Below are 27,486 nucleotides of genomic sequence, written 5' to 3' on the forward strand. Positions count from 1 at the left end.
CGGTGTCCTTAATAAAGAGGAGACTGAAACTCATCAATGCTAATAAAAATTATTGACACCCCTTGTATGTATAAATATGGCCGACACTAACCCTGGACATTCACTTGAAACTCTCTCTCGTCTTCTCCAGCGACATTTGTGGCCACACACGTATAGCGCCCGGAGTCGGTGAGGCGTATAGGTTGGATCTGGAGCACACGTCCGTCACCTAAGATCTGCCTCGCACCGTAGGTTTCCAGCAGCTGAAACGTAAAACCTCATCATGTTCAATATTCAATGTGATGGACAGCAGAGATGGTGGCATATCTAAGACATGTCTGACCTGCCCGTCCTTGTACCAGTGCACGATGGGTTTAGGCACTGCCCGCGACTCACACTGAAGGGTTAAAGTGCTGTTCACCTTGGTCTTCACTTCCTTGGCGCCGTGATTCTCCCCGGCAGCCCTTGTGATTTGTGGGGGAACTAGGGAAAAATATTAGTTGGACATTTTTGTTCAGAATCCCATTTTCAGGGCCCTTAATAATCAGTGTGTTACTGTACATCATCCCGGGATGTTAGCCTCTCTCTGCCTACTGTCAGGGAATGGAAATATTCATTCTTTTTACTTCCAGTAGCCGAAAAGTTGCACAGACCTCATTTTATAAAAGGTGGGAAATATTAAAGGCAATTTTTCTTGTGGCTGCGGTGGCAAGTGCACCCATTCACCGGTCTTTACCTAACACGCAGAGCATACGGCCCCGGAACTATGCACATCTTTGGACTGTAACATGAATGGTCCTCTCGGACCCATAGAGATTAATAGGACTGCACACATGATTATGCACGTTCGGTATATTCTTGTCTGATGAAGGTCAATGTTATGACCGAAACGTTACAACGAATTTCTGGAACATGTATCTTCAATAAAAATTTCTTTTGATCAAGCATATACATTTCGAGTGCCGGAACATTTTTTCTGATCCTATGTTAACATGTAACTTGGCCTGTTAGGATGTTTTGGAGTTAAATAGCTTTTTTTGTTCAGTGACTGTGACCTCCTAATGCTGCAAATTCCACAAATGAGCATTTTCAGTTCTTTAAAACATATCAAATGTTTAGAAATTCTACTGTGCCTAATAATTTGGAACAGTGCATTTTGAGTTTTTATTAATTTTGTAAATTATACTGTTATCATTGGGAGGTTTCTTCAATAAAATTTGATGTATACTCTAATGGGTGATGACTTTTATTAGACTGACTGTCATTTGCACCGACTTTTAGAAAAATCCGAGAAAAAAGTAATTTGCATAATAATGTAGAACATGGTGTAGAAACTGTAAAGCGCTTTAATACACTCAAAACAACTTACTGAAAACTTTAACTTCATAATTCCGGATGGCTTCTCCGATCTCGTTAGTTACCAGGCATCTGTACTGACCGGCATCTTCTTCCTGAGCATTCACAATTTGCAGACCATGACCTCCTGGGAGAACACAAAAAATCTAATTAGAAAAAAAAAACATTTTATTTTATAGATATTGTCTGACTGCTGTTTTTTTGTTGTTGTTTTTTTCTTAACATGGATACAGAACTGAAGCATTGTTACCAGGCATCATCTTTACGTTGTCCGACTCTCGGAATGGTTGGCCATTTTTCAGCCATGTAACAGTCGGTACTGGAAATCCCAGAGCTTCACAGATGAGTGACAGTGGGTTGTTGACAATGACGATTACATCCTCGTCGGCCCCATCGTCCAGGTTTCCAGAAATGGTGGGACTCACTGGTCATGTGAGGGAACGACAAAGTTATGTAAAAGACGCTTGTACCAGACTTCAGTCACAGTCATTAACATTATGGCACCCGCATAATATGTAAACTTACCCAAAACTGTTAACACAAAATACTTGCTGGTCTCAGCAACGGGATTGATGGCCAGACAGGTGTAATGTCCCGCAGTGAAGACACTGGCCGCTTCGATGAGCAGCTCGGACCCATCTGCCGAGATATGGATGCCGTCTCCACTTAGAACTGGCTGGGAATCTCTGAACCAGGATATACTGGGCGCTGGATGTCCTGATGGGGCAGAAAACACTCCAGTGACTACCCCTAGTGTCCGCACTGCCCTTCTACTATCAGACAAAGTAATGAGCATAAAAACTGGTGCAAGAGATGAGTGCCAACATTTCTAAACCCATGGTGCACTATACGGTTGTGCCGAAAAAGTTGAGCCAATTTTTTTGTGCAAAATGTTGGTGCCATAAGGCTAAAATGTGCCAAGTTACAGAAAATCTTAAATGCCGTGTGGATGAATTTTGTATCAATTGCACCATTCTTTACTTACTGGAAAATCTTGCCTCTCAGTTTAAAAAAAAAAATCTTATTACCTGAAGCTCGGCAGCGGAGATGAATGGGCTGACCTTCCGCTACTCGGAAATGTTTGTCGTCTTCCTCATCTTCAATGGTAGGTGGGACTGCAACAGAGAAGGTACATCACTGGAAAGCAATTCTTGTAAGGAGCATTTCTTCATAACTTGTCTTGCACCATCACTGTGTGCCGATTTCTTGCTCTCTCCGCCAGTTCTGCTCTGCAGCCATTTTTAGCCGTCACCACCAGTCAGTCACCCAGGATGCACAGCAATGCACAGTCTCTGCACTCGGCAGCACAATCTAATCATCTATTCTCTCCAAAAAATGGTTACACAAGTCAGAATAACCTCGCTAGATATGGTGGTGGGAGAATATGAGGTGTGTCTCCTGGGGGTCATCCTCTTTAGGAGATAGAAGATATTACATGAGATCTACACACACCGGACACATAGATGTCACACCTAAGATATCGACCATGAATTTCTTCCTGGCTTCTCCGGCTGCGTTAGACACCACACAAGTGTAGACTCCGCCATCTTCTCTTTGTGCATGTAACACCTTGAGGACCCGACCTCCTGGTTAAACAAGGGAAATCAATCATCATCACTCTAATCAGGGGTTATCACAAGTGTGAATACGGGTATCCGTGCAATCACAGAGAAGAGAAAGCTCCTTACATGACGGGGCTTCTGCTAACATAGCCATAGATTTGGCATCACGTACCATTGCTGGATTGGACAGTGGGACCCTTGTCCTATGAAAGAAGGGTCATAGCCAAGCTTTCCATCACTTGTGCCAATATTTAGTCTACTACATTAGCCCTTTATCTAAGCATCCTGACCATAGCAGAATGGGTTGCTGGCACCCGCCCATGCCACCCAGCAAATGCGCCCCAGGAGGAGCCCCATGGACGTTCCTGCACAAGAAGCCTTATAAGCCATCTCTATGAACCGTACTGTGGGTACAATAAATCAATGACATCTTCTGAATTCACACTGCAGACCCCAGATCATAGACAAGGACTTACCTGACTGCACGTGAGTATTCGCCTGTGGGGTTAGCGGGACCTTATTTCTGTACCACATGATGGATGGCGGAGGGACCCCATTGGCTTCACAGATGAGCGTGAAGGGGCCGTGCAGAACGACAGACATGTTTTGGGACTCTGATGGGACATTTGCAATTTCAGGTGGAACTGGAAGTAGATGGAATATAAAAATGGACGTCAGCAGGAGGAAATGGATGGAGGATACCAAATGTTAATCCATTTCGTCAGTTCACCTTGCACTGTGAGGTCGTACTTAATATCCGTCTGTCCAGCCGCATTCACAGCCACACAGACATAGCGTCCCGATTGTGATGGATCAGCGCGGGTTATGGTCAGCTGTTGACCCTTGTTCTTCAAGATCAAGTCTGGTCCACTGCCTACTGGGAAGCCATCTTTGAGCCATGTCACCGAAGGTGGTGGCTTCCCACTGACGACACATTCGAGGGTGATCGGGCTGCCCCTTGTGGCTGATATCTGTCTGGGGACCTGGCTGCTCCCGGTTATTATTGGCAAAGCTGGGGACCAAAGTGAGAGATTTCAATAAATCGCATAATTTATAAAGCGGTTCTTTATCCATAGGCAGCACGGTGGTGCAATGGTTAGCACAGCAGCCTTGCAGCGCTGGCGTCCTGGGTTCAAGACCCACTAAGGACAACATCTGCAAAGAGTTTGTATGTTCTCTCCGTGTTTGCGTGGGTTTCCTCCGGGTTCTCCGGTTTCCTCCCACATTCCAAAGACATACTGATAGGGAATTAAGATTGTGAGCCCCAACGGGGACAGCGACGATAATGTGTGCAAGCTGTAAAGCGCTGCGGAATATGTTAGCGCTATATAAAAAAAATAAAAAAATAAAGATAGGCAACAGGGAGGCAGCGGTGAATGATACCATGGTGATCTATGGTATCAGTGCACTGAGCTGAAGGGGGTAGATTATGAGAACACAAGAAGAGAAAATGTCAAATGTCCCCTGATGCTTACCGTAGACCTCCAGAACGTAATCCCGCTGACTGCTCCCGGCCTCATTGCTGCACACACAGCTGTAGACTCCTTCATTGGATACTTGGATCCTGCTGATCTGAAGCATTCGACCTCCTGCGGCAACCTGGGCACGTTCCTCATCAATTAAGGGTGACCCTGGATAATGAGATTTGCAGCATTTTGGCCAGTGCATGGATCATTTTAGTACCAGGGACATAATATAAGAATCATGGCTTGTGCGATTACCGTTCTTCATCCAGGTGAGCACAGGAGGTGGAGACCCCTGACATTCACAGGTAAAGCTGATCGGCTGACCCTCAATGACTGACATAGGAGACTCCGGTGCCAGAGGGAAATTAGGAGGAACTAGAAAAGAGTAAGATATCACTGCGAGTGATAAATGTTCCAGATGACATGTATTAATATTTCACCTATTCGGTATTTACCCCAGATGACAACATTATAATGCTTCTCAGAGCGGCCGGCTTCATTGGAGGCCTCACACGTGTATCTCCCCGCATCCCGCAGCTGGGACTGGTCGATCTACAAGGAGAAGACTCACATTGTAACCCAAGTCATATAGTGACCGGAATAATGTATGTACCAAACATAGCACTAGGCGGACACTGCATAGACATACACTTGACAGTGAGATGCTGAGGTGTGTATCTACGCCTGAGGCCATGTTCACACGTTCAGTATTTGGTCAGTTTTTACATCAGTATTTGTAAACCAAAACCAGAAGTGGAAGAATCAGGTAAGTATAATAGAAACACGTCACCACTTCTGTATTATCACCCACTCCTGGCTTTGGCTTACAAATACTGATGTAAAATACTGACCAAATACTGAACGTGTGACCGTGACCTCAAGTGTACTATCATGTGGGATACTGTCTGCTGAGCTGTGTATCTAATCTTATCATGTGTGATACAGTCTCTCAATCCTTACCTGTAGGAAGCGCCCGTTCTGTATAACCCGGATTCCTGCTCTTTTAGGAAGTGGCCGCCCATCCTTCAGCCAGGTGATGGTCGGGGGTGGGATGGCGCTGCTTTCACACTCAAGAGTCATGGGATCATTAATGGTGGCAGAAGTATTGAACTCTTCTCCTAGGATGTTCGGGGGCACTGTACAAAATAATGAAGGGGAAAATGGTCATTATGACATGACCCCAGGAGTCTGACAACTCAACAATGTACCTATAATGTGGAAGCTGTGTGGCCTCCAAACCGGTGTGGATCCGTCTGCACATCATGCAGAGCTACATCTATTATATTGTGTTAATACCTTATTTTTACCCTTGTATAATGTATGTACATATTATGGCCCCAATTACTTACCGTACACCTGCAGGTCTATGGTCCGACCGTCCTCGCCTGCAGAATTCACAGCTACACAGGTGTATATCCCAGAGTCGGAGACGTGGACTGCGGATATGGACAGGATCCTTCCCTGCTCCAAAATCTGACGATAGACAGACATAATGATTTGGACAATGCGGCCCTATTAACTAATAAAGCCAAGGCTATTATAACTATAGGTGGGAGAGGCAGATACACTGGATATTATTCACCAAGTGGCGATAATAAGCCCTGACTAATGTACGGGGCGATGACTTTGGGCGGATACCAGTACGGACCTGCAGCCCAGCGCTCGCTATGGAGACGGGGATTTTATCTTTCAGCCACATGAGATTGGGTTCTGGGAATCCCGTAGCATTACATTCCAGCCAGACGTGGTCATTCACCAGGAAGGTGGCCAACTCGGTCATGGACACAATCCTGGGAGGCACTGCAGGAGGTAAATGATGGAGGAAATTATGAGATCCTTTGTCCAAGGAACCTCAAATATAAATGTTATAAATAAAAAGTTAGACCCTCACCGTGGACCTCCAGCGAGTAGATCACTTCAGTGCTGCCGGCAGAGTTAGATGCCACACAGACGTATTCTCCAGCCTCCGTGGTGCCCACTCTCTCAATCTGTAGGATCCTGCCCTCGTTTAGCAGGGTGATACCAGGCATGGCAGAGAGCAGCTCGCCCCCTCTGTACCAGGACACCACTGTAAGGACAAAACACTGATATCCTCAATTCTGCAGACGCGGAATTATAGAATATTCCAGGACGTGGCGGTAACAGCACAAAGTCTGGAGACTGGAGACCACCCATATACATCGTCCTGTCACTTACCAGGTAAAGGGCTTCCTGATGCCAGACACTCCAACGTGGCCGAGAGGGTCTCCACCACAGTAAGGTTCACATCGGAGGGCTCGATATTAGGGGGCACTGGAATAACAGTGATAGATATAGTGCAAAAAGAATACTGCTGAGCTGTGTATCTAATCCTATAATGTGTGATGCTGCCTACTGAGCCATGTATCTAATCCTATCCTATGTGATACTGCCTGCTGAGCTGTGTATCTAATCCTATCATGTGTGATACTGTCTGTTGAGCCATGTATCTAATCCTATAATGTGTGATGCTGTCTGCTGAGCCATGTATCTAATCCTATCCTATGTGATACTGCCTGCTGAGCTGTGTATCTAATCCTATCCTATGTGATACTGCCTGCTGAGCTGTGTATCTAATCCTATCATGTGTGATACTGTCTGCTGAGCCGTGTATCTAATCCTATAATGTGTGATGCTGCCTGCTGAGCCATGTATCTAATCCTATCCTATGTGATACTGCCTGCTGAGCCGTGTATCTAATCCTATCATGTGTGATACTGCCTGCTGAGCTGCGTATTTAATCCGATCCAGTGTGTTACTGTCTGCTGACCGGTGTATCTAATCCTATCCTGTGTGATACTGTGTGCTGAACTCAGCGGCTCATCCGATCCCAGCTAAACTGTATCTAATCCTCTCGTGAGATACTGTATCACTCACCCAGCACGTTCAGCAGTACGTCCTGCCTCCCTTCTCCGGCCTGGTTTGCAGCCACACACGTGTAGACGCCCTCGTCATCGATGCTGAGCTCCTGGATCTGACAGAAGATTATAAATCACAGATGATATTCATGATGACTATTCTCCAGGGAGTAATGGGAGTAGTGGTACCGGCTCCCAGAGGGGAGGTTGTCATCGGACTGGGGGACACGTATAATATTCATCGTGATCCTTAGGCTACGTTCACATTTGCGTTGTGCGGTGCAGCGTCGGCGACGCAACGCACAGCGCAAATGTAAACGCATGCACAACGCAGCGTTTTGTGATGCATGCGTCCACTTTTGCATGGTTCTTGGCGCAGAAAAATCTGCATCATGCAGCGTCCTCTGCGCCCTGACGCATGTGTCACAAAACGCAAGTGCAACGCATGTCCATGCGCCCCCCATGTTAAATATAGGGGCACATGACGCATGCGTCGCCGCGGCTGCACCTGACGCAATGCTAATGTGAACGTAGCCTTACTTTTACTTTTAACCCTATATTGGGCCAACAACAGCAGTACATATTATTTATGGGAGTAAATCTATATAGGGCTAAAGTTAGCAGTATACACACACATCTACATAGATACAATAAGTGTACTCGTCACCATTGGCCACTCTCGTGTCATCACCATAGTCTTTGATGCTTTTCATAATAATTCAATAACATTTGTTTTTATTATTTTGACATTCGTGGTTCTTTGGTGCAATTTCTTTTTATGTTCCTCATCTTACATTTAATGAAGAATTTTTATCTTCGGTTCGGCCGAGCAAACTGCAAATGTTTCATGAGAGAAATCCGCTGTCACACTGCACGGCGGCCATTCCCAGGGGGGACTTACCTGCAGTCGGGATCCTTGTGCTCCCACCTGCCGCCCCTCCTTCCACCAGGTCACGGTCGGGGGTGGGGTGCCGGACACATCGCACTCTAGGGTCACAGGCTCCCGGAGTTTTGCAGACACGCTGCTGCCCCCAGTGATGGTCACCAGTGGGAGCGCTGGCATAAAGGATGATATTTACTACAGATGGATATACTAGAGGTCTCGTTACATGACATCATCTCAGTAATTAGTGGGTCTGCAGCGCCCTAGGGTCCTGGTCGTTGCAGTAATATCATTCTCCTCTAGGGGGGAGTGATGTTACGTCTGATGGCAATAAAGGAGATCACTTTACCAGGTATCACAAACCATACACCACACTTCACACTCCAGTCCGCCAGGGGGAGCTATGCTCCTATTTAGTAGGGCACTCTTCACAATTAGGTAAAACTGGTGGGCTGGATAGGAAGTTAGGCAGAAGCTGACTGGGCTTCACCCAGGCAGCACCTGTCAGGCAGACAGGGGGAAAGGAGGAACATCTAAGAGCTGCAGACAGAGTGGTCCCTGACAGGGGTGGGATCCTGTCAGAGGCCTAGATAGAAGGCCACGGAGCTGCGCCTGCCCGACGTGTGGCAGCATCCTAAGAAAGGACTCGAAGAGAATTGTGTTGTAGCGGCTGAGAAACGAAGTCATAGCACAGGAGAGGAACCCAGAAGGAGTTCTGCCCTGCAATAGACTGCCTCCTTTCTGAGGCGCAGAAGCCGGTAGCCAGAACACCGAGGGAGTAAGGATCTCTACCCTTTACTTCAGAGACTGGCAGGACAGTTAATTCCACGTTGGCTGCCCAACCTTATACCCAGGAGGCACGGTGGCAACTTGTGGGGGCTGGGGCATGATAGGGTCCCTGTAAAAAGCCTCAGGCCATCAGTCATACGGGTTCTTCCTATCCATCTGGGGGACAGAGAGAAAGACTTAACATCTAGAACACCAATAACAGTTGTGGGGACCTCACCGAGAAGCTCAGCAGGGAGGGGCTACAACACTCAGGCGCTAGAGGAAAGCTACTGATTTCCTCCTGGATAAGGGGACTCTGGAATTGCCTTCAGACCGGCCGAACTCTGCCTGCCCTGTGATCTGGTGCTCTGGACTGTGGATGTTGAAGCCTTCAGTAAAAAGGTAAAGAGACTGCAACCCTGTGTCCTCGTTCTTCACTGCGCCTCACACCATCCACCATCTACACTCTGGGAAGCCCTGGGGATATACTTCCCCTGTGGGAAGGTATACCATCTAGCTGCCATCACATCACCCCAGCGGACCCCTAAGCAGCGTCAGTCACCCTGACCGAATACCACAGGTGGCGTCACGAACATTATCCCTTTAAAGACCTTTCCCCAATTTATCAACGGACGTCCCCTAGGGCCACGGACCGGGTCAGCCACCGTGACATCCCCCTTGAGAACCGAAGGGCCCGGCTCCGAGTACCCCACTGCCCAACTGGGGGGCGCTCCAGGTCCATGACCTGAGGCCACCAGTAAGAAGGGGCTACAGACCCTTGATTTGGGTGCATTATTAAATGCTGGGATTCCAGGCTGTGATATATTCTGGGGGTGCAGGATCACGGGATTGTGAGAGGTCTTACCTTGTACCAGCACATCCACGGCCGCCTCGGCCGTCCCAGCTTCACCTTCCGCTTTGCACAAGTATTTGCTGCCATGTCCTGTCTGCACGAGACGGATAGCCAAGGTTCTCCCGCCATCTAACACTTCCAGCCCGTCCTGATCGGTGAGCGGGTAGCCATTCCTCAGCCACCTGCAGCACAGAAAAATCCCATAATAAGAAAAGATTATTCTGCTTTTTTGGTTCTACTGAAATCATCCACAACAGCTGATAACAGGGAGCAATAGACTGTAACCAGCTGCACAGAAAACAGGATACCTTTGGCAATCAGGTTACACCAAGCCCTTACCAGACTCTGGGTGTGGGGTGTCCGCTCACAAGACAGGAGAGGTCCAGGGCCTCATTTACGGTCACAGTCACCTGTCCTGAACCGTCGCCGATCTGAACACTGGGAGGAACTGAAAACAAACAGTCATTTTTAGAAGTTTCCAGAACTGAGGCTTACCCCATTACAGAGACTATTAGACTTACTGAGAACGTCCACAGAGTAGCGCAGGGTGGTCTCTCCCGCCAGGCTGATGGCTACGCAAGTGTAATCCCCCTCTGCACTTTCTGTCACTGAGGGAAAATGTAGAGTCCGACCGCCATCTTTAATCTGCAGACCGTCTCTATCAGACACCAGGAGTCCGTCTTTGAGCCAGGACAGGACTGGAGGGGGATGACCGGTGGCAGAGCACTCCAAGTCCAAGGGTCGCCCCAATGTGGCCTTAATGGTCGGTGGTTTCTCTCCGGCTCCTTCTATATGAGGAGAGACTGGACCCAAAAGGAAAAAAAACTGGAAGTAAATTTCTGTAAGCACAATGAAAAAGCTCAGATTCTCATACACTTTATGCTTCACTTCTTCATCTGCGAGATCCGCGAAAAGTAGGAAAGTCCGGATCAAAAACTGCTCACGGCCGAGGGTTTGTTACAATATATTATTGGGGGAGAATCATGTCTCTTTGATACAATGAATCAATGGAGGTGATAAGTAACAAGCAGGAAAGAGATTTGTGCTGCTGATGTGCTCCGCTCATAGAAGATCACAAGGACTGGATGCAATTGTTACAAACCCTCAGCTGTGAGCGGTATTGGGTCAGGGTGGGTTTACTGACTGCCAGCTGAGATCCTGGTACGAGTTAGCAAGTAAAACACAAAGGCCATGTTCACACAGAGTGTTTTTCTGTGGCAAGTGGAAACCGCTTCAGTGAATGCTCTTCTATGGGAGTTTGCAGGAGTTTTCTTTTTCTGAAGCTTTTTTTTTTGCAGCCCTCTGATTGGACAGTGCCTAGTTTGGAGAGGTTTCAGGATCAGTTTTAATGAGATGACATCTTTTCCTCCATGGGTTTTTAACAGGAAACTGGATTTTCCATACAAATAAAGAGGAGTTTTTGGAGCATTTTTAAAGCTGTTTTTGAGGCGGACTATGGCTTCTGACTATCAGATTCGGAGGTCAGTGACTACTCACTGAGCTGCTGATGTAGAAACGTTCCCGCCGGCCCCGGGGACACACGTACCATAAACCTCCAGCAGATAGGATTTCTCTACAGTGCCGGCATGGTTATTGGCTCTGCAGGAGTATGAGCCGGCGTCGGAGAGCTGGACCCGGCTCAGCTGCAGGCTTCTCCCCCCGTCCTTGTACATGGATTTGGGGCTGGACACAATGGGACGCTTGTCCTTATACCAGGTGATGCTTGGAGGGGGAGATCCTTTCGCTTCACACTTTAACTCCACAGACCCGTGGAGGAGAGAGGCCACGGATGTTGTTTCATTGGATGACCAGACTGTGGGGGGCGCTATGGAAAGATCAAGAGATACAGATTTTAGCACAGTTTTATAAAAGGGGACATTTCGTAGACTTGTATATATTTCTATGCGGATTAAAATAATCTGATAATCTGGCATATATCAGGTTCCATTGATGTTGGACTAAAAATAGCTTTACTGTATTTTACCTTATGTTGCTTTTCTGCAGAAAATTGCACCATGTAATTCACCACATAGCCAGCAGATGGCAGACTGACACTGAGCGTCTGATGGAAGCACTTACTGAGGATCTTCAGGCTGAAGTCTTTCACTTGTTGGCCTGCGTGATTAAATGCCAGACACTGGTATCGGCCCTGGTGCCAGAGGCGCGAGCTGTTCACCCTCAGCACCTGTCCGCCTTCGAGGAGCTGAATCTGAGGGTCCCCCAGTGACAGCGGCCTGCAGCGGAGAGATCACAGTGACATCTACAGATCAGTAGTGAATGGCTGCAGCGCTGCACCATGCAAACATATGGAAGAGATCACAATGATAAAAAACAACAGCAAACTTTTACTTTTGGACTTTGCAAAGGTGTTGGACACCATCTCACACAGGCACCTAATGAGTAAATTGAGGTCTACAGGATTAGACTTGTAGATCACAGACTCAAATACTGAATGTGTCAGTGTGACCTAAGGAGAGACGGATTAACTTGTAGAAGTACATAAATGGTCCATACAAAAAGTACGGTCAAAATCGTTCATATAAAACCTGTAGATGGAAAGGTTGAATCTCTAGAGGAGACGAGGCTTCTTTATCATTAGTGATGAGCACGAGTGCTCCTTACTGGAGTTGCCTGGGGTGCTTGGATATCGCGGGTGCTCGAGTGACATGCTCCTGGCCCCTCGGCTGCATGTTTCGCACATGGTAGACAGCCACAAAACATAGAGGGATTGCCCGTGTTTGTCAGGCGATCCCCGCATGTCTTGTGGCTGTCTAACATCTGCGAAACATGCAGCCGAGGGGCCAGGAGCATGTCACTCGAGCACCCGCGATATCCGAGCACCCCAGGCGAGTAACAAGCACTTGAGATCATCACTATTTACCATGAGAACGACTAATCTGAGGAATAGTCGAGCTCAGGAGCTGGTTCTCTACTGTAAGAGCGGTGATCACATGAAAAGTCGGCCACAGGACCCGTTACAGCAGGAACTGTCGATGGTTTCAGAGAAGGCAGAGATGCTTTTTTTTTAGATGAAAATAACATAAATAATTATGTAAATGTGTAAAGTTCTTTTTTACTTGGATCAGGGGGGCAGGCTGAGCTCTCCTGCGGACCACCGGACTATGCTTTGTGGTTGTTCCCCTTCCCGTTGTCTATTCCTCCATCTCTCTGTTGATTTAGATGGACATTTCTTTTTTAACCTGCTGTGCTGGTATATCTGGGTGCCAGTCTCTGCGGTCAGCGAAGCGTGCCAGTTTGGCCACCATTACACTGGTCTTGTTTTCGCGGATCTGGGGGGATGATTACTGCAGGAGAATATGATGATTTATCTTGGTGGCAGATGCTTCCCGCACTGTACAGCCGCCCCCTCCCTCCTCCGTACAGGGACCACGCGGATACATGGCTGCCAGGAGAGCCCCTAGAGCCGCTCTGTTTTGATGCAGTTTCTAAGGAGGGTCGGATCCCGGACGTCAGCAGCTGCCGGACTTCACAGGTGCGGGGACCCTATAGAATCAGTCCCATCCTTCTCTGCTGCCCTGTCCTATATCACCCCATTACATCGTGGCAATGCAGCTAGACGGTCCACTCCGACTCTTTGTGCATTCTCGACAGTCGCCCCAAGAAATCTGCAAGTTGCTTTTTCTCCAGAGGAATGGTGGCTCAGCACATGCTTATGGCATTGGTCCATACACCAGTGGAGTACATAGGAGCCCCAATGCAGAAATGGGGGCTCTACTGGTTATTGTATCCATAAAGGGGCAGAATGGCCAGTAGCCACTAGGGTGTCAATGGATGTCATTAGGGATAGATTCTAATATAATGGGACATGCTAGAAAAAGAAAATGCAAGTGTTAAAACTTGGGAGTTTGTGCACTGCAAGAGGAAGTGAAAGAAAGAAGCCAGAGGAGCAGAGATGAGAAGGAAAAGTGGGGAAAGCAGGTCCCGAGCTGACCGCCTGATAGTGAGCTCATTGCTTCCTATGGCATTAGTCATGAGCACATGTGCAGCCCGACACACATCGCGGATAATGCGGATCCGGCCGTCTCTCTCACCTCCTTAACGACACCTTGATGAGTGAGAACAGGTTTCCATGAAAGAAAGCGCAGTCCTGCACGAGGATGAGATGACGAATGCACCCAGATGTGGATGCTACGGAACATGTGTGCGAGGGCTGACCCTTCACAAGCACAAAATAGAGATAAAAAATATAGAACTTGCACGCCTGAATATGCACTAGCGTAACACTCAGTGGCCCTGTGCTTTTACGTGGCCCTTTAATTAGTGGTCACTTACTGCTCGTCCTTTGTCCATTCCACGTGGGGGATTGGTAGCCCCGATGTCCGACAGTGCAGCTCAACCTCTGCTCCTTCCTTTACAGTCAGTTCTTGGAGAGATCCTGCTCCGAGAATCGTTGGAGGCACTGAAAATAATAAGAATAAAATGAAAAAAAAAGATCATAAATAGCAAAAGTCAGTGCAGAAATCAGCTTTATTATGAACCCCGAAAGTTACACCTCCACCTGCAGCTCATAGGGTAACCTTCCTATAATTTAAGGTCAGAAGACAACCAAAGCAACAAAGAGCATGGAAGACAATAAAGCATACAGGCTGGAAATAGATTATAAAATGCCTTTATTTATTAAAAAAAAGTGGCAAATAATTAAAATATAAAAATTATGTGTGCAAAACAGGACAAAAAAAGAAGTTTTCCGAAACGCGCGTTGGGGTGCGCAGTTACGGGACCCGGCGACCCTTAAAGGTATATCACTAATATTCTGTTGTGCCTTCCCTTGTCACTCAGCACTTTATTGTAGTTGTGGATTTGGAGGTGGCGACCATTGTAAGGTCTTTTTCTGCATTTGTCTTGCACATAGCACTTTTTTAGCACTTCTATGGGAGTTCATCTGATTTATACACTTAATGAAATATTTATATTATATGCACGTCATATTTTGAGCTTTTATCACTATGAATTGATTTTACATTTTGGAGTGCACAACTGAGTAGTATATTTATAAATAAGATTTTTAGGTCTGCTGCTACCAATTGCTATATTTTACATATTATATATATTTTTTATGGTCTTTTTTTGTCCTGTTTTTGCACACATCATTTTTATATTTGAATTATTTGCCACTTTTTTTTATAAATAAAGGCATTTTATAATCTATTTCCAGTCTGTATGCTTTTTGGTCTTCCATGCTCTTTGTTGCTTTGGTTGTCTTCTCACTTTAGTGGTATCCACTACCTTTCACAGAACACCGTGACTTTTTCATTAGTATATGTACAAAAATTTCTTAAGTTATATTGATTATTTTATATTGAATATAGCCCTTGGTGAGCGGTTTTTAATATCTATAATTTAAGGTCGCATCGTTGTCTATTTCGTGCATTTCTTTGAGATACTCACCAAATACCATAACATTGTAGGTGCGCTGGGCCTTCCCGGCACGGTTTACTGCCCTGCAAGTGTAGGACCCTGAATCATCCTTACGTGTGCGGTGAAATCGAAGAGACTGGCCGGAGGACTGGAAGCTGATCCCTGGACCTTCCGTGAGCTGGCAAAATAGAAAAATGTTAGATACCTTGTAGTAAAAATGCCGGGTTATAGAAAGCTGCAGTCACAGGAGCTGATTACTCGGGTCATCAGACATAGCACTTGAATTTGTCCCAAACCTTAAGACATTAGCACAGAAACCAAATCATTTCCTTTTCTAGATTGTGTCTCACTACAACGTTCCACAGAGCCGTGGCAAGAAGGCTGTCTTTACATTGAGATCATTGAGGAGTTTTTGGAGCAGATCTTCTTCAAAATCCTCCTCCAAAAACCCCTGAGAACTCTTCACATTCATTTCTATGCAAAATCCACTTTGATGTTCACATGAGAAGATTTTTGAGTATTATTTTTCCTACAGTTTTTAAGAACATCCAGTAGTAAAACAAAGTGCATGATATTTCTTGGAAGCAGATCCCAATGGACTCGGCTACAAAGAAAGCACTGAGCAAACAGAAGTCTCCAAAAACATTCCAGAACAAATAAATTCTTCAGAATCATCCCTCCCACCCCCAAAAATAAAAATAAAAATAAAAAAGAGAAAAAAAGAAGTGTTTCCTGAAGCGGTTTCCAAATGAGAAACTTATCAGTTTTAAATGCTCAGGCTATGTTCACACAGAATTGAATTTTTGTGAGTAGATCTGCTCCAAAATCCCCAACAAAAAAGAAAAAAAGCTTGGAAAACACTTCCTATTCATATCTAGGGGAAATAAATGTTGCTGTTCACGTGAGAATTTTTTTGAGAACTTGCTTTGATTCCGATTCTGATAGATTCTGCTCCAAATTAGGCACTGTCCAATCAAAAATGCAGGAAAAAAACACTTCTAGAAAAAAAAAACACTTAAAAAGCTCATCAGGAAAAGATAAACTCCTCAAAAGTTGTTTCCACTGAAAAAAAATCATCATTTTAGAAAGCCTGAAAAAAACATAAACTTTGTCCGCCAACTAACAAAACAGTTCTGCAGTGTGACCACCAGGTGGAGACATTCCCTTCTCCTATGTTGGGCCAGTTTGCTCCGGGGCCTCTGCCTCCCGCTAATTATCACCACTGTGGTGTTATTACATTGTGTTGGAGTGTTTGGTCCCACTTACAATCCTGTCCTCTTTGTTCCAGGTCACAGTAGGAAAAGGAACCCCGCTGACTTCACAGCCCAATATCAAGGGCTGGTTGGCCATTAGGGAGATGTTTTGGGCTTGTCCATTCTCCAGGATCCTGGGTGGGGCTGAAATGTAAATGATAGGATTATTAGGGGACTGTAGAGCAGGGATGATACAGATATGGCCACCGTAGAGATGAGTCCTCACCGTACACCACCAGCTTCGTCTTCCTCCTCGCCGAGCCGGCTTCATTAGTCGCCAGGCAGATGTATTCGCCGCTGTTACTTGGGACAGGCGACTCGACCAGTAAGGAGCCATTGACCAGCTGAGTGATCCCTGGCAGGTTACTGCTGAGGACTACTCCATTTTTTAACCAGCGGACCATTGGAGTTGGAATCCCTGGAAGGTAGAATAGTTAATATACACGATGGAAGCAAAACGAGAAGCACTGGGTGAATCTGATGTAGGAACGTGACCCTCACCTTGTACCGGACACGTCACGGTCACCGGGTCATATGTGCTATGTTCCAACAGGATGTCGGAGTTCTCCTTAAAATTTGGTGGCTCTAAACAGAAAACACTGTCATGTCGCCGGGTTCTCCACATTGTGTGGGGTCCATATTGTGGGATAACACTTACCTAAAACTGCCAGACGGAAATCCAGGGAATCTTGTCCGGCGCTGCTGAAAGCCACACAGCGGTACAGACCAGAGTCCAACAGCTGCACCTCCTGAACACTGATGGTGCCATCGGGGCCGGGCAGGGAGTCCTGGCCTCCTACCCTTAAGGCTACACCATCCTTATACCAACTGAGCCTGGGCATGGGGTCTCCATGTGCCACACAGGGGAGGGCCAGGGAGCGTCCCAGGAGAGTCTTCAGCAGCTTCGGCCCAGGGTGGACACGTGGGGGAACTGTAAGCGAAATGGCCCCGCGTATCAGTGAAATGTGAAGGGTGGTGGGACGTCGGCACAAGGCTAGCTGCCTCCGCATCACCTGATCACACTGTCTGACCTGTGAGACGATGGACGGGAATCCCCCAGGAGATCCCGTCTCAGGCCCTCGGGCCGACATTAATACATTGACCTCTGTATTATGGGAAGGGTCGGGCTACAATCTGTACCACACTTACTAATGTAGCAGAGTTACATCAGCGCAGGCCGGGGGAGCTTGCATGTTCTTTTAGGGTTCTACTATGTCATATCTGGTGTCTGGAAAAGCTGAGTGACAACTAACATGTCTGTGCCGCCATGACGGCTCCCACAGGGGTTATCACCCAGACCCAGCTTTCCCAGAAATTGTAAAAAAAGGGATGACTGAGCAAGAGAAAATCTTCTGGGGATTTATTTTTCAAGGGGTATTATGGTCCTATAAATGTTCCCGCTCCATAGTGATAGGAGGGAGCTGCGCAGATGACTCCGGTAGGTCCAGGGTGAGCATTTTCAGCCGCTTGTCTGGCTCAGTTCCCCACTTTGTGCACGAGTCGATCTGGAGTGTGTCTGGCCGTGTGTCAAACCCTCCGACGACGTGAGGTCCAACCACCGGACGGTCTACAATAACACCGATATCAGTGAAGGCGACATCTGTAACCCTCGCATGTCCGGCACGGTGCCCAGCCAGGAAGTGAAAGGGGTTAATGTGGGATGACCGCATCTGTAGGAAGTGGAGCAGATCGCTGATACTTGTGAGGAGGAAGAGGCCAGATGTTTCAGACGTCTGCTTGGCACTTTCATCCTTTGTGAAAACTTCCTATATCCCCCGCAGTAATGTGATAATTGCATGGTTGGATCTGCAGCTCCGGGGGCTTCTGTGTGACCCCCTGAGGAATAATAGCAGCTTCCTTCGGGGTCCTGTTAACCCCTCCGCACTCAGCAGGGCTCCAGCATACTAAAAGGGATCTGAACTGCTACCCACAAATAGGCACTTTGTTATAAAATGCACCTTTTTTTTGCACAGTTCTCACGTTCTCTGAATGCAGCCTGCAGTGTAAAGAATGGAGGCTTTCAGTCTGGCTGCTCCTGGCATCCTTGGCCCGGCATCTTCATAAAATCCTTGGTCGCTCCATAGACCCCGCAATGCCATGACGTCACATGAGGCCTAGGGAGCTACTGGTATGTCCTGGAGATGCCAGGCCGAAGATGCCGGCCGCAAGAGTGAAGTCCAGAGCTGAGGTCAGACATGGGCACTGCAAATATATCTGTTAAGCGGTGTCCATGATTTTGAGGAATTGCTATACAATTGCTTTTCGTACCTTGCACTTCCAGACTGTAGGTGACTGATGCATTTCCTGCGAGGTTGGACGCCAGACAGGTGTAATACCCACTATCCATCACCCGCAGCTCGGACAGGCGGAGCGTCCAGGACGGAAGCAAGTGATGTCTGTAACGAGAGGGAGCGGGGACATGACATGTGATTATTCGCCTGCAGAGCTGACGCTCTAATATCCCTCCCGCAGGCACATACACCTGCCCAGGGCGGCACGGGAAGTGTCTTAGCACAAGATGTACACTGCAATTACAGGGGTTGTCTACTTTGGAGTTATCTACTCATCTGGCAAAGAAAGACCCTCTTAAAAATGTTTTCGATAAACATTGGGATGTACACCAGCATTCTACTTGGATACAGCCTGCAGGGTAAAGAATGGAGGTTTTATCATGGCTGCCATGGTGACTTCATTCAAGGTGTTACCGCATTGATCTAATTTGTCATTGTGCTTCTTAGAAAATGTATCATAATGTATGTAAAATAGAGGACGTGTCCAGTATGGTGTGTATGGATGTAGCCATGGCAACAAGAAAGAAAGCCTCCATACTTTACACTGCAGCTAGAAAAAAGAGTCAAATAAGTTTATGTAACACAGAGACTTCTCTTCTGATTGTGTCACTAGATAACTAGATATGTGGCACCCCAGGAGTTCAGGTACCACAGTGGTACTGCCTTCCTCTCGGGGAGGGTGATGCCATGCCTGGAAACAAGGAGGATCCCTATGACAGGTAACCTGTACATGCAACAGGTTCTGACTCCAGGCCAGAAGGGGAAGCTTTAGACCCGGTTTCAGGGAAGCTTCTCTAGATATATATATATTCTGGCTTGGAGGAGGAGTTAGTTAGTTCAGTCTGGAGTTTGTGTCAGACAGAGAAGGAGGAAGGAGCAGGGGAGAAGTAAGAAGCTGGAGGAGAGCTGCGATTGGGCTCCCTCCACGCTGAAGCGCAGGAACCAGACACCGGGAGTCCGAGGCTGTGTGGGACTGTATGCCCCACAGCAGAAACCGGAGGACAGGAGACTGAAAGTAACTTGCCCACACCTACACCCTGAGGTACAGCAACATACAGAGCCCGAAGGCACAGTGAATAGAGACCCCTATAAAATGGCTCGCATTGTTTACCATGCAGGTACTGTCCCAGGACAGAGAGTGAGAGAAGACCTTGAAAGAAGCCATAGGCAGCAAGGGACTTTTATACAGCGTGTAGAGGAAGGCTCCCAATCTGACCCTGAAAAGGGAATTCAACTCGATTCCAGGCTGCCTGGACTTCACTGTCACCCGTTGCTGGTACCCTGGACTGTGGCCGTAAAACACCAGTAAAACAGGTAAAGAGACTGCAACCCTGTGTCCTCTGATTATTTCTGGCACCACGCTATCTTTGCCAAATACACTTGGAGCCCTGGGGACGATCCTTGCTGCAGTGCCATCACTCCCCAGAGGACCCCTTTAAGCATCGTCGGTAACCCCTGACCGAACACCACAGGTGGCATCACGAACATTCTTATTTCTAACAACCCCTTTAAAGACCTTCCCTTTAATTTGGACTCCCAGGGCCACGGACCGGGTCACTGCCACGTGACTTCCCCTTTAATGACCACCGGACCAGGTACCGAGTTCCCCTAGGCCCTGGCGGGCGCTCCAGACATATAGAAAGTTAAAGCCCCTCTAACTCCATATAATCTTATGCAGGGCCAGGAGTGGGGGATTTAAAGGGGACAACACAAATCATAGTATTTCTAGGACCCTGTGGGGGTGACCCACCCATGAGCTTTATTCCCTGGACACTGAGATTAGGAATATCTGTGAAGGCATTTCTCAAGCAGATGTGGCAGACGCCGGAGATCAGTGTCCTGTGTGATGGCTGCCGTGTATACACTATATACTACATGGTATGTAGGGCTGAGATGCTCTGGGGCCGGAGTGTTATCCACCTATTAGAGATGTAGCAGAACAGAGTTTCTCCATAAAACTGCTTGTAACCCTCATAAATGATCACAGAGCACAATCCGGGCTCTGCTACATCTGGACATTGGATGTGGGACATTGTCAGCCCAGACTATTAGGAGTAGACCACATCTAGGCCATTAGATTTCCCTTGCTGGAATGGAAGAACAGATATTCTGAATCATCCAAAATCTCACAGTAATCCGTTTCCATGCCAGAATGTCAGACTTTTGAGATGATGCCGCAGTGATGCAATGTTCCTATTTGTTGCGCTCCATCCTTTCCTTTATACCTGAGCATGAACAGGTTAAGCCCGCCAATGATCTGCCAGTATAAATAAATAATTATTGCCAGATCAAAGCATCCGTCGGGATCCAGATGTCAGACTGAACGTCGTGACCGCTGCCGGCACCTGGAAATGAGGCGAATCTGCAGAAGATGTTCTATCTGGGGCAGTCACAGTATATGGCGGTAAGTCTGGGAACTAGCGCGGCTCACGGTGGGGCAAGGGGTGACCGGCAGGAGCCCAATGACACTGAGGGGCCACCGGAGCGACCCCCACTCTCATCTGTATCAGCTTGCAGAGGGAGACAATGCAGTTAAACCCTGAGCACCCTACCCCACTCTTGCGCCCTGCCCCCCACTCTCGCGCCCTGCCCCCCACTCTCACGCCCTGCCCCCCACTCTCACGCCCTGCCCCCCACTCTCACGTCCTGCCCCCCACTCTCGCACCCTGCCTCCCCACTCTCGTGCCCTGCCCCCCACTCTCGCGCCCTGCCCCCCACTCTCGCGCCCTGCCCCCCACTCTCGCGCCCTGCCTCCCCACTCTCGCGCCCTGCCCCCCACTCTCGCGCCCTGCCCCCCACTCTCACGCCCTGCCTCCCCACTCTCACACCCTGCCCACCACTCTCGCGCCCTGCCCCCCACTCTCACACCCTGCCCACCACTCTCGCGCCCTGCCCCCCACTCTCCGCTCTAAATGATGCCGGTCACATTAGGCCTATGGGCACGCACACGCCATCAGTGCACCAGCACAAGTGTCAACGTTACCACACCGATCCGCCGACACTCTTTTCTTTATTTTCTGGGACACTATTGCTTTTTTGTCGGGTGGAATAACGGAGCATTATTACTTTTGGTGGGGCACTATTGGGAGCATTATTACTCTTTTGGGCATTAATAATAGTTTAGGTACACAGAGGGGGCATTACTGTTTATGGGCACTCTGGTGCCACTATTAACTATTTAAGGGTCAATATTACTCTATGGCCGGGGTCACACTAGACCGTAATACGGCCGAGTGCAATGCGATAAAAAATCGCATTGCACTCGGACCAATGTTACCATATGGTGCCGCTCCCAGCAGCCGACTTTTTGTCGGCCATTTTCCTCGGTCCAAGACACTCGCAGCATGCTGCGATTGTCACGGACCGAGGAAATCTCTCAGCTCACTTGCACCCATATAAGCCTATGGGTGCGAGTGAGACAATGCACATCACTTGGATATCATCCGAGTGATGTGTGCTGTAAGCGGACCCCAGCAATGGAGGAGATGGAGAAATTCATTTCTCCGCCTCCTCCGCAGCTGTGCTCCGATCCTCCCTGTGCGAGAGAATCGGAGCACAGACGCATGACACTCGGCTCCTGCTCTGCTGCGAGCAGGAGTCGAGTGTCATTAGCATATCACATCCGATGATCTCGCATCGGATGCGATATGCCAGTGTGACCCCGGCCTATAGGGGGCACTCAAGGTATTCTAACCGTCCAAGGGGCGCACAGGGGCATTATAACTTTATAGGGGGTCTAACAGCTGGCACTATTACTTTCTAGTGAACACGAAAAAAAAAACTAACGCCCTCAGCATTAATATTTTTTAGGGGGAAATTTTACTGTGTACAGAGCACAAAGGGGTATTATTAGAATGTGGGGCTCACTGAGGGCATTATTACTATGTGGTGCACAGTGGGGGCATTATTATGTGAGGTACAGTAGGGGCAATATTAGTATGTGGGGTACAGTGGGGGCACTATTAGTATGTGGGGCACAGTAGTCAGCATTATTAGTATGTGGGGCACAGTAGGTTGAATTAGCAGTATTTGGGTCACCATGGGGGCATTAGTAGTATGTGGGGCACAGTGGGGGCAATATTACTATGTGGGCCAGATTGGGGGGCATTAGCAGTATGCAGGGCACAGTCGGGGCGTTAGTAGTATGTGGGCCAGAGTGGGGGGCATTAGCAGTATGTGGGGCACAGTGGGGGGCATTAGCAGTATGCGGGCACAGTTGGGGCGTTAGTAGTATGTGAGGCACAGTGGGGGGATTAGTAGTATGTGGGGCATAGTAGGAGTGCTAGTAGTATGTGGGGCACAGTGGGGGTGCTAGTAGTATGTGGAGCACAGTGGGGGCTTTAGTAGTATGCGGGACACAGTGGGGGTGTTAGTAGTACGTGGGGCAGAGAGGGGTCTTAAGTAATATGTGGAGCACAGTGGGGGACATTAGCAGTATGTGGGGCACAGTGGGGGGTTTAGTAGTATGTGGGGCACAGTGGGGGCTTTAGTAGTATGCGGGGTACAGAGGGGGTGTTAGTAGTACATGGAGCACAGTGGGGGACATTAGCAGTATGCGGGCACAGTGGGGGCTTTAGTAGTATGTGGAGCACAGTGGGGGCTTTAGTAGTATGCAGGGCACAGTGGGAGCTTTAGTAGTATGCGGGGTACAGTGGGGTTGTTAGTAGTACATGGGGCACAGTGGGGGACATTAGTAGTATGCAGGGCACAGTAGGGGCTTTAGTAGTATGTGGGGTACAGTGGGGTTGTTAGTAGTACGGGGAGCACAGTGGGGGACATTATCAGTATGCGGGGCACAGTGGGAGCTTTAGTAGTATGCAGGGCACAGTGGGGGCTTTAGTAGTATGCGGGGTACAGTGGGGGTGTTAGTAGTACGTGGGGCACAGTGGGGGACATTAGCAGTATGTGGGGCACAGCGGGGGCTTTAGTAGTATTTGGGGCACAGCGGGCAGCACGGTGGCGCAGTGGTTAGCCCAGCAGCCTTGCAGCGCTGGAGTCCTGGGTTCAAACCCCACCAAGGACAACATCTGCAAAGAGTTTGTATGTTCTCTCCGTGTTTGCGTGGGTTTCCTCCAGGTTCTCCGGTTTCCTCCCACATTCCAAAGACATACAGATAGGGAATTTAGATTGTGAGCCTTGTCGGGGACAGCGATGATAATGTGTGCAAACTGTAAAGCGCTGCGGAATATGTTAGCGCTATATAAAAATAAAGATTATTATTATTATTAGCAATATGCGGGGCACAGTGTGGGTATTAGTATGCAGGGCACAGTGGGGGCGCTAGTAGTATGTGGGGTAGTACAGTAATAGGTAATAGTCATGTAATCACCTATATGTTCTGCTGAACTACCATCTACCACTATCCAGTTGCTGTATGGCGGTGGTTGGTGATTTTTATTCTGATTTTCAGGATTGAGGTTAGATGTAAAACTGTATTCTGGAGTAAAAGATGCAGCAGTGGAAGTCAGTGAGAAATGTTTTTTCGTTTCTAACCTGTAGAGTTATTGGACTGAACTGTTGTGTGGTGCAGTCTTATGTTTCTCCACTAGGTGGCAGACGTGTAAATGAGTGGGAAGTCATGGTGATCTTGTCAGGTCTGGACCGGAGGTCAGAGCATTTTTTATTTGCAGAATTTCGGGAATCGATATCTTGACTTTAGTGATGGCTAGTGAATAAAGATGTGAGGGTGAAGAAATAATGAGGGGGCTGGGTAACTCTGATGCCTCCTACAGAATGATGGTAAAAAAAGCACAAATGTGATGTAAGCAGAATATACATATATGACTGAATGTAGCCAAATCTTACCTGGCAGAGACTATGGGCAGGGGCAGTGAGTCCTTCCTCCAGGAGACAGTGGGAAGAGGTGACCCCTGCACGTCACATAGTAAAGTAATCTCTGCTCCCAGGGCGGCGACCACAGGGATCGGTGTGCTGGGGTCATGTGATCCGTTCAGGTTTATTCTGGGCTTTTCTGAATAAGACATTTACAATGATGAGAAAATAGGAAACTGTACACTTCACAAGGAAAATCTAATGTCTGGTGCCTGCAGTACCTCTCCTCACCACTGCTAACATTGCATAGATATCAATGCAACAGTGCCCCAGCACAATGAGAAGTTAAAGGGCACCTGTCACCCCGAAAATCGCGGGTGAGGTAAGCCCATCGGCATCAGGGGCTTATCTACAGCATTCTGTAATGCTGTAGATAAGCCCCCGATGTTACCTGAAAAAGGAGAAAAAGACGTTAGATTATACTTACCCAGGGGCGGTCCCGCTGCTGGTCAGGTCAGATGGGCGTCTCCGGTCCGCTGCGGCGCCTCCTATCTTCTTTCCATGACGTCCTCTTCTGATCTTCAGCCACGGCTCCGGCGCAGGCGTACTTTGCTCTGCCCTGTTGAGGGCAGACAAAGTACTGCAGTGCGCAGGCGCCGAGCCTCTGACCTTTCCGGCGCCTGCGCACTGCAGTACTTTGTCTGCCCTCAACAGGGCAGAGCAAAGTACGCCTGCGCCGGAGCCGTGGCTGAAGATCAGAAGAGGACGTCATGGAAAGAAGATAGGAGGCGCCGCAGCGGACCGGAGACGCCCATCTGACCTGACCAGCAGCGGGACCGCCCCTGGGTAAGTATAATCTAACGTCTTTTTCTCCTTTTTCAGGTAACATCGGGGGCTTATCTACAGCATTACAGAATGCTGTAGATAAGCCCCTGATGCCGGTGGGCTTACCTCACCTGCGGATTTCGGGGTGACAAATCTAAAGAAGCACTCCTCCTCCTATCAAAATTTTTATCCTACTAATATATTGCAATCATCATATTACATAGCATTGCGTACTTACAATTGCTAACTTTTCCCTTCTGACTATCTAATTCTTCTCCTTTCCATTAAGTCTATGACATTCTGTGATTAAAAACTGACTAGCTGAATCTTTCTAAGCTCTATGTAGAAACAGGAGGTCAATTTTCCCTGTATGAATCATAAGTCACTGCAAGAGTGCCTGCCCTGCGGGAGGAGCAGAGCAGCTGAATCAGAAGTTGAAGAGGGGATTTTTGCAGGGACAAAATGCTTCCTGTTTCTACATAGAGCAGAGAAAAGAGAAGAATTAACTGGGTAGAAAGGCAAAATGAGCAATTGTAAGTGCACAGTGCTATGTAATATGATGATTGCAATATACTAAGAAGATAAAAACTGATGGGAGGAGGGCTTTTTTAACAATTATATAACTTTTGGATCAAGTTTATCACAAATTATTTATGTCTCATTATCATCAACGTACGCTGCTCAATGAAACTAAATAATTAAAGGGAACCTGTCACCCCCAAAATCAAAGGTGAGCTAAGCCCACCGGCATCAGGGGCTTATCTACAGCATTCTGTAATGCTGTAAATAAGCCCCCGATGTATCCTGAAAGATGAGAAAAAGAGGTTAGATTATACTCACCTGGGCAAAGTACTGCAGCGTGCAGGCGCCGGGCCTCTCTGACCTTTCCCAGCGCCTGCGCACTGCAGTACTTTGCTCTGCCCTCAACAGGGCAGCCAAAGTACACCTGCGCCAGAGCCGCAGCGTGAAGACAAGAAGAGGACGTTATCCTATGAAGATGGGAGGCCCCAGACCGGACCGCGACGCCCATCGGACCGGACCGCAGCGGGACCGCCCCTGGGTGAGTATAATCTGACCTCTTTTTCTCATCTTTCAGGATACATCGGGGGCTTATCTACAGCATTACAGAATACTGTAGATAAGCCCCAGATGCCGGTGGGCTTAGCTCTCCTTCGATTTTGGGGGTGACAGGTTCCCTTTAAGGATCTTTCTGACACTGTCACTTTAAATGCAATGAAAATCCTAATAATAAATGGGGTCACTTACTGTGCACTATAAGCCGGGACAGTCTGCTGGTGGCCCCCACCTGATTTGTGGCCGTGCAGGTGTAATCCCCGGAGTCATCAGCAGAGGGCAGTGTGATGGAGAGGCTCCCGTCCCCGCCGATCTGGTAAGAGCCATTCTCTGGGGACAGGACATCTTCCCCCTGGCGGTGCAGACAACACATGGAGGATCAGACGTGGGACATAGGACATTGCAGGTGGTGTAGATTTGGGCTGGGTGCATCCAGCAGTTTTGCCATTTTCTCATCATGGCTGACGTTAGTACATTGATCGTTTGGTTTATCTGGCTGCACACGATATGTCCTGACGTCAGCTAATGCCAAGCATTCAGTAAAGAAGGGAAACATGGCGAGGAAGACGTAACTGATTGTGGTAAGCGATGTGCCAATTTGTGACTGGCGACGTTGGCGGCTCTGATTACCTTTGTCCAGGTCACCACAGGCTGTGGGTGTCCTATGGCGTTACACGGTAATGTGACGGCCCTCCCCTCATGGGCGATATGTTCCGTAGGTCCGGGCGTGATGGCTGGGGCCACTGGGGATATGGAAATAACAAAAACGTGACAATGAGGTTGTGCGAATGCCGGGAACAAGCCTCTCGCCCAGAGACAGGCGTCTTGGCTAATAATGGAGCATTCCTGGTCACCCGTCGGCTGTGCAGACCCCTGTGAAGGCCGTGCCCACGTAACGCTGCACATTGTCCTCCTTCTTTACCAATCTGCCGGTGGATTACCATCTCCTACTTTGTGACAAGCTCTCCCCACAAACAAGCAGAACAGTTTGCTCCTCACCTTGGACCTGCAGACGGACGCTGTGATTGGTGGATCCTGCGGCATTGGAGAGTTCGCACACGTAGCTACCAGAATCCTCTCTCAGGGCCGGTTCCATGCGCAGCCCGCCGGCATCATCGATGGAGTGACGCCAAGAGAACTGCAGCTGGA

General features: G+C 48.2%; 1 protein-coding gene across 1 annotated transcript in view; it reads right to left on the minus strand.

Moving 5' to 3' along the window:
• Nucleotides 1–27,486, minus strand: part of HMCN2 (hemicentin 2) — a 159,595-nt gene that overhangs the window by 38,952 nt on the left and 93,157 nt on the right. Inside the window, exons 19-53 of the mRNA XM_069747494.1 lie at nucleotides 27,337–27,481; nucleotides 26,968–27,080; nucleotides 26,530–26,689; nucleotides 24,472–24,637; nucleotides 18,644–18,771; nucleotides 17,034–17,306; nucleotides 16,877–16,960; nucleotides 16,602–16,793; nucleotides 16,389–16,519; nucleotides 15,153–15,300; nucleotides 14,037–14,163; nucleotides 11,823–11,977; nucleotides 11,290–11,568; nucleotides 10,265–10,546; nucleotides 10,083–10,191; nucleotides 9,756–9,925; nucleotides 8,141–8,295; nucleotides 7,259–7,355; nucleotides 6,560–6,655; nucleotides 6,255–6,431; nucleotides 6,012–6,163; nucleotides 5,713–5,836; nucleotides 5,324–5,499; nucleotides 4,819–4,915; nucleotides 4,619–4,738; nucleotides 4,373–4,528; nucleotides 3,628–3,909; nucleotides 3,374–3,541; nucleotides 2,808–2,921; nucleotides 2,364–2,450; nucleotides 1,861–2,052; nucleotides 1,586–1,759; nucleotides 1,349–1,462; nucleotides 323–462; nucleotides 92–242 (exon numbers count right to left, since the gene is read on the minus strand). Coding sequence (XP_069603595.1) covers nucleotides 92–242; nucleotides 323–462; nucleotides 1,349–1,462; nucleotides 1,586–1,759; nucleotides 1,861–2,052; nucleotides 2,364–2,450; nucleotides 2,808–2,921; nucleotides 3,374–3,541; nucleotides 3,628–3,909; nucleotides 4,373–4,528; nucleotides 4,619–4,738; nucleotides 4,819–4,915; nucleotides 5,324–5,499; nucleotides 5,713–5,836; nucleotides 6,012–6,163; nucleotides 6,255–6,431; nucleotides 6,560–6,655; nucleotides 7,259–7,355; nucleotides 8,141–8,295; nucleotides 9,756–9,925; nucleotides 10,083–10,191; nucleotides 10,265–10,546; nucleotides 11,290–11,568; nucleotides 11,823–11,977; nucleotides 14,037–14,163; nucleotides 15,153–15,300; nucleotides 16,389–16,519; nucleotides 16,602–16,793; nucleotides 16,877–16,960; nucleotides 17,034–17,306; nucleotides 18,644–18,771; nucleotides 24,472–24,637; nucleotides 26,530–26,689; nucleotides 26,968–27,080; nucleotides 27,337–27,481 — 5,434 coding nt within the window. The remainder of the gene's footprint in view (nucleotides 1–91; nucleotides 243–322; nucleotides 463–1,348; nucleotides 1,463–1,585; nucleotides 1,760–1,860; nucleotides 2,053–2,363; nucleotides 2,451–2,807; nucleotides 2,922–3,373; nucleotides 3,542–3,627; nucleotides 3,910–4,372; nucleotides 4,529–4,618; nucleotides 4,739–4,818; nucleotides 4,916–5,323; nucleotides 5,500–5,712; nucleotides 5,837–6,011; nucleotides 6,164–6,254; nucleotides 6,432–6,559; nucleotides 6,656–7,258; nucleotides 7,356–8,140; nucleotides 8,296–9,755; nucleotides 9,926–10,082; nucleotides 10,192–10,264; nucleotides 10,547–11,289; nucleotides 11,569–11,822; nucleotides 11,978–14,036; nucleotides 14,164–15,152; nucleotides 15,301–16,388; nucleotides 16,520–16,601; nucleotides 16,794–16,876; nucleotides 16,961–17,033; nucleotides 17,307–18,643; nucleotides 18,772–24,471; nucleotides 24,638–26,529; nucleotides 26,690–26,967; nucleotides 27,081–27,336; nucleotides 27,482–27,486) is intronic.

This window comes from Ranitomeya imitator, chromosome 2, assembly GCF_032444005.1.
Source record: "Ranitomeya imitator isolate aRanImi1 chromosome 2, aRanImi1.pri, whole genome shotgun sequence".
Classification (NCBI taxonomy): domain Eukaryota; kingdom Metazoa; phylum Chordata; class Amphibia; order Anura; family Dendrobatidae; genus Ranitomeya; species Ranitomeya imitator.